Genomic DNA, 6,000 nt, shown 5'->3' on the forward strand with positions numbered 1-6,000 from the left:
TGGCAACCTCCGTGCCCAGCCTTGACAGTTTCACCTGGGTTTAAGTCCTTCCCTGATCCTCCTTACTCCTGGATGAGCACCTCATTACCAGCTTTCCCCTGCTCTTGTCTCAACATCAAGTCTTCCAGACGGGATGTGCATTAGCCTCGGCACTAGCAGAGTACACAGTCTCCCGCTCTTCAATTTTAGGCACTTGCCCTTTTTCAGCTCAATCAGCCTCTCTCGTCCAATCACAGCCAGTGAGGGCTCAGCCGCAGCGCCTGAGTGAGGATAATCACCTTGGTTACCGGCGCCACTGGAGGCCGTTGTCTGGCCAAGTTAGCTCTAGGCCCTGCGGGAGCTTCAGAGACAGGTGTCACTGCACCAGGGGAGGGTGTTAAACAAGCCTAGGGCCAAGCGGGAGGTACAAACGTTTACTCAGTCATGGAGACGGTGTCACCAATAGCGAGGAATGCTCGCCCCGTGGCGTTAAGTGTTTTCATGTTTTTTTCAGACTCAGGATCCCCTCGCTCTCTGTTCCCCCGACCGCAATTCAACTATGCCCGGCTTAAAAACACCTTGTACCCCAGCAGAAAGAATACATAGCAACTGCCTTTGTGTGTCGTGCCAAGAAGCAGCGCAGCGGGAGTCGCTGTTTACTGATTTCCCTCTCCCGTGGCAAAGACAAATATACAGCGAGAGGGGTCAGCGGCTGGAGAAAAAAGCTGCTGGCTCAGGGGACATCAGGTCACAGCGCGGAAAGCTGCACCCAATCGGCGGCGGGGGGTTTCGCTTTTGTACCGAGCCAATCAGATCACATGGAGTGCGGATTGATTGGCAGCCTTCTGATGCCAGCAAATGGGGGAGACGTCCTTGGCATCCTACACGACATTTAAAAACTTCAGCGACAAAGTTGGTGAAACGCCAGTTGCTCTCAGAGAGCGACACATAAGGACGACATAGATCACCATTATGATAATCACAAGCGGCACTGTCTGGGGAATAGTAATGGGAAGGAGATGAGGTGGCAGCTATAAAGAGTGTTTCTACATTAGCACGGGCCTGATTAGATTGACAGAAAGTTTCACTAATGGACAATTAAACAAATGTTCAAATGAGATATAAGGCTTCAATTGGTGTCTTTGTGAGCCCCTTTTAATCATTGTGCCTCATGCATTCTGTTTGTACATGAACCTCTCAGGGAGGACAAAACACAGACTGAAACACAGTAAACAGGATGTGACCTTGCAGTTGAAACAAAATGAACTGTCATTTCTTCTTTCCCCTTTATTTCCGTTTAAGTGGATGTAAAAATAAAATCCTCTATGGACCTGGTCTATAATGCTGGAGGGAGTTATTGAGATGCAATCATGGCGTGAAACAACAGCAGTTCAAAAACAAGGAGTTATGGATCGAAATGAGACACTTGGAGGCAGATTAGGAGATAATTACTGTAAAATACATCACCTGCACTAAACGGTGAGCCCAGGAACTTCTTCTGCTTCTGAGTAATGGACCCATAAAAGCCCAGGGGAGAATAAAAACAGCCCACACTAAGCTCCGTAACTCTCTCAGTCATGACTCGCCCAAAGAGCGACACAGCCCAAATTGTTTATGGAGCTTATGTGTGAGCAGTTGCTCAGCTGAGATAGTGGGCCACCCTGTCAGGACCCTTTAGGACTGCATCATCTGATCACACAGGGCCGTGCACGACAGCAGTAGGCATCGTATTTAAAAAAAAAAAAGAAATTAAAAAAGAAAAGAAATAGAGGCTAATTTCTGCTTCTCTTGTGTTGACGGGCATGCCAGCACCGTCTGCCAAGTTCAGCTTGTCCAATTATTTTGCCCAACAAAAGACAGGGAATCACAGAGAAAAAAATAAATAAAAATGGAATGGAAGTCTGAAATCTGATTGTACGCTGAGCTCAAATTTAACACCGTGAACCGGCAGATGGCAGGGCAGAGGGCAAGGAAGGGCGGTCACGCTCTTTTTAATTAAACTGTCGACAAGTTTATTTTATTTTGGGGGTGAATTATCCTCCAAGGTTTGGATCAAAGGATAAACCTTGGCTTACTGTGAAGACCTTTTCGGTGCATTAGAGAACAAAAGGAAGGCGCTGAAACAGCAAGCACTGCGCAACGTGGAAGAAAGCAAACAGGCGGTCTTAACTCTGACATGACGCAAACTGCGTCTGACAAGCGTCAAAAAAACCTGCAACGGCTCGTGCATTGGCAATCCTGTTCTCATGTTCAAAACAAACTCCAATGTACCACGTAAGCTGTCTGTAGGCAAGGTCCATATGTGTGTGTGCACGTGTGTTTCTACACCTATGTGTGTGCTTGAGCGTGCCATATTTTTGCTTCTGTGTGTACAGCATTTCCCTTGATGTTTGTGTTTACACGCCAGGCCTCCCTTTTGTGACTCACAGCGACATTGATTTATGCATGGCCTCTGTGTGTGCATTTGTGTGTGTGTGTGTGTGTGTGTGTGTGTGTGTGTGTGTGTGTGTGTGTGTGTGTGTGTGTGTGTGTGTGTGTGTGTGTGTGTTCCCCCCACACATACACCAGCTATAATTGGTATTCAAATCTCCTCCCACAAGTACGTCCAACTGCTGCTGTTTTTCAGCCGCCAGAGAGCCCCAGCCAAGGTCCAAACTGCATGATGAGGAACAAGCTCAAAACGGATGGCTCTCATTGCCCACATTGGAATAAACAAATGGAGGTGATTTAATGCACACAGCGATAAGGCAGGTGGTAATGGAGGCCTGGGAGGGGAATAGGGAGGAGGGAGAATGGAAGTAATGGAGGAATGCGTGGAAGCGATTAAGAGTGGGAGAGCAGCAGAGGCGGAGTTAACAGCATTTGTTACTGTACGTGGGGTTTTGGTTTTGGCCCACAGCAGCTGTGGATCAGCCACCCCCACAAAGCCACGCACTAAACGCACACACACACAGCGCTGACTCTGTGTGTGTGTGTGTGTGTGTGTGTGTGTGTGTGTGTGTGTGTGTGTGATTGGGAATGTGTGTGTGTGTGTGTGTGTGTGATTGGGAATGTGTGTGTGTGTCCCGCAGGCCTGCCCGTCAGACACACTGTGAAGTCTTTCTGCCTTTCTTCTCCCCCACTCTTCCTCTCCCTTTTCTGCCTTTTCTTGCTCCCTCCATCTTTCCATCCCTCTGTCTCCTCCTCCTCCTCCCTTCGTTCTTTAAAAGGAGGGCCAAGTCTCCCAGCTTCGCCATCTTCACAGCACCCTCTCAATCTATCTGTCTGCTCATCCGTCTATCTGCCCAATCAATCTGTCCATCTCTATCCTGGCATAATAACCCCCCCCCCCCCTCCCCCCCCCACCTCTCTCTCTCTCTCTCCTTTCTCTTCCCTTTCTGCAAGATTAGTTTAGTTATTTTCCTCCGTGCAAGCAAAATGACCAAGCCGTGCTGATTTGTTATCAGCAATACAGTTGGTTTCTTTTTTAAAAGACATGCATGTGCATCTGTGCAGGGTGTTCAGAAACAGAAACAAACCATCTCGACACTTCCTCCACCTCCCCCCGTCTCTCCCGGGCCCCTGTCAGTGGCTAGATTAATGACAGTGATCAGTGAGCAGCCCCCAGCAGAGGTTGCCTGCAGCTCAGGCAAAAACCCAGCACTGTAAGCAGCATGCACACACACAACACACACACACACACACACACACACACACACACACACACACACACACACACACACAAAATCAGACATGAAGCACATTTACATGCAGCACACATGAATGTTCATAAATGGACGACCAGACACACACACACACACACACACACACAGTACTCCAGTTAGACTGACATAAGAGCGCCTACACGATTATGCATAAATCAAGCCTCCACTGCTTCGGGAGCAGACGTAGGAATGGATCCACACAAACATACAAAGGGGAAGAAATCAATACGTGGGCCATGCAGAGGTTGGTATGGCTGCAGCCGGAAGACTGGCTATGGAGCAATGTAGTGCTCCCTATGTAAAAAAAAAAAAGAAAGAGACATCAGCCCAACAGCACAGCACAGGTCTGACTGTGACAATCCGACCTAGCACTTAACCCTCTCACTGCCCCGGGACAACGTAAACAAAAGCCCCCATAGAGCTCAACAACCGCAGGACACAAATCGATGAGGCAACACAGTGTGCTCTTCCTCGTTGCCATCCCTGCCCGGTCAGGACTGCTGATGCTATGGGTGGAATTTAACAAGGTTTGCTATGAGACTGTATTTTTTACAATATCCAAGCAGATGGCATAAAAAAATACCATGAGGCTAAAGTTGCTCAGAGTCATGATTGAGCCATATCCCCCTATTTTTTTTTTTGTGCAGCAGATGCACTTGTTATAAAAAAAGGTAGTGACCATGAAATGTATTTTACCCATAAGGGAGCAATGCAGGACTATCCCAGACTGAGACTGTTCCAGAGGGGGAGAGTAAATGCAACAAAGGAACCGCAGGTGCCAATACAAGGCTTTGCAATTGATTGTTAGAGGTTATTGTATCTGATAAGGTGAGGTCTCAAAGGTCCTTTCAGTCCCTTTCACTACTGCAGAAGATAAAATAAATAAAATAATAATAAAAATAAAAAGGGAGAAAGAAACAGCACCACTGGGTCTGGAGTGTGACACACGTCTGGTCCACTGCGGGCATTTCTTATGAGCTCTGATCATGTTCCTATCAGGATATTCAGTCGGAGCTCTCTACATGAATGGGGGACGCGGGGGATCCGGTCCCGGATAACACAAGAACTCCCAAACACACGGTCTGAGCGGAGCAAAATAATAAAAAATAAAATAGCATTAATGCCATGACGCCATGGTCAACAGAGCATGGGATGATTGCACAACATATTTCTGCCTGGGCAACAACAAAAAAAAAAAAAAAAAGTGCCTTTCACTTTTGTTTTCATGTTGAGGTCTTTTGGGGTCTTTCCAGGTTAAACCGTTTTTCCAGAAAGTGGTAATCACAATGACTCATACCCTGAATAGAAACACGCGGATGTAGCCCAGACTTGCGCACTGGGCTTTGATTCTTAAAAAAAATCAAAAAACCCCTGTTGTGAATACTAACAATACTCCTCAGGACGACTGTAAACTGGAATAACTGCACGTGTTATTGTCCCGCGTGCAGATCCTTCTTTCCCTTCTCTCCCCTGCGTGACAAGTCAGAATAAACTCGGTGCGTTTTCCCCAAGCTTCTTTTACACAGGACTTGGGCAAACTTGCGTAAAAAAAATAAATGAAGAAATGAAAAAAAATAATTAAAAAAAAGCCACAACACATCGAGGCGTCTTCCCCCCCCACATCCCATCCCATCACACTACTCATCCACACTCTCGGTTCGTCCGGGTCTTACCGGTGCGCACCAGGCAGGCGACGGTGATGATGGTGAGAGGGACGCAGTAGTTCCACACGGTCGCGAAAGCCATCGCTGCTATTTCCCCCCCTTCCTCTGATCTCTTTCCTCAGTATTCCTCTTCCTTGGAGAAAAAAATCAGAGTGACATGAAACACCCCTCAGGTTCTGAGAGAACGAGAGTGTGAGGTGCGTGCGTACAGTGGCAGGTTCTTTTACATAGTAATGCTCCTTTTCCTCCTTCTCACACACAAACACACCCAACACGCACACACCCACTTTCTCTCCCCTCGGAATGCCTGACTGTCACGGCTTGGCCGGTTTTTCTTGGTTACTTTACATTGTAAATATATTAAAAAAAAAAAAAAAAAAAAAAAAGATGCAAACAGGGGCGGGCCATTGCGCGTTTCTGACCAATTGCGGAGAGCCGGAGCAGGTGGAGGGGTGTGCGGATGAGAGAGCGAGGGGGCTGGGCTATGAGAGAGAGAGAGAGAGAGAGAGAGAGAGAGAGAGAGAGAGAGAGAGGGGGAGGCATGCATAGTCCAATTAATTGAAATCAATTCGCTCTAAATGTGATTGATAACCAACATTAATTTCCCGACGCAAATAACCAATTTATTTCATATTTCAGTTCCTCGGACCGAA

The 6,000-nt window shown here is 47.3% G+C and overlaps 1 protein-coding gene across 1 annotated transcript in view; it reads right to left on the bottom strand.

Annotated features, from left to right (window-relative positions):
• Window positions 1-5,662, bottom strand: part of cadm4 (cell adhesion molecule 4) — a 150,964-nt gene extending 145,302 nt beyond the window's left edge. Inside the window, 1 exon segment of the mRNA XM_054621533.1 lies at window positions 5,357-5,662. Coding sequence (XP_054477508.1) covers window positions 5,357-5,429 — 73 coding nt within the window. The 5' untranslated portion in view covers window positions 5,430-5,662.
• Between the last annotated feature and the right edge of the window lie 338 nt (window positions 5,663-6,000).

Source organism: Anoplopoma fimbria, chromosome 20, assembly GCF_027596085.1.
Source record: "Anoplopoma fimbria isolate UVic2021 breed Golden Eagle Sablefish chromosome 20, Afim_UVic_2022, whole genome shotgun sequence".
Taxonomy (NCBI): Eukaryota; Metazoa; Chordata; class Actinopteri; order Perciformes; family Anoplopomatidae; genus Anoplopoma; species Anoplopoma fimbria.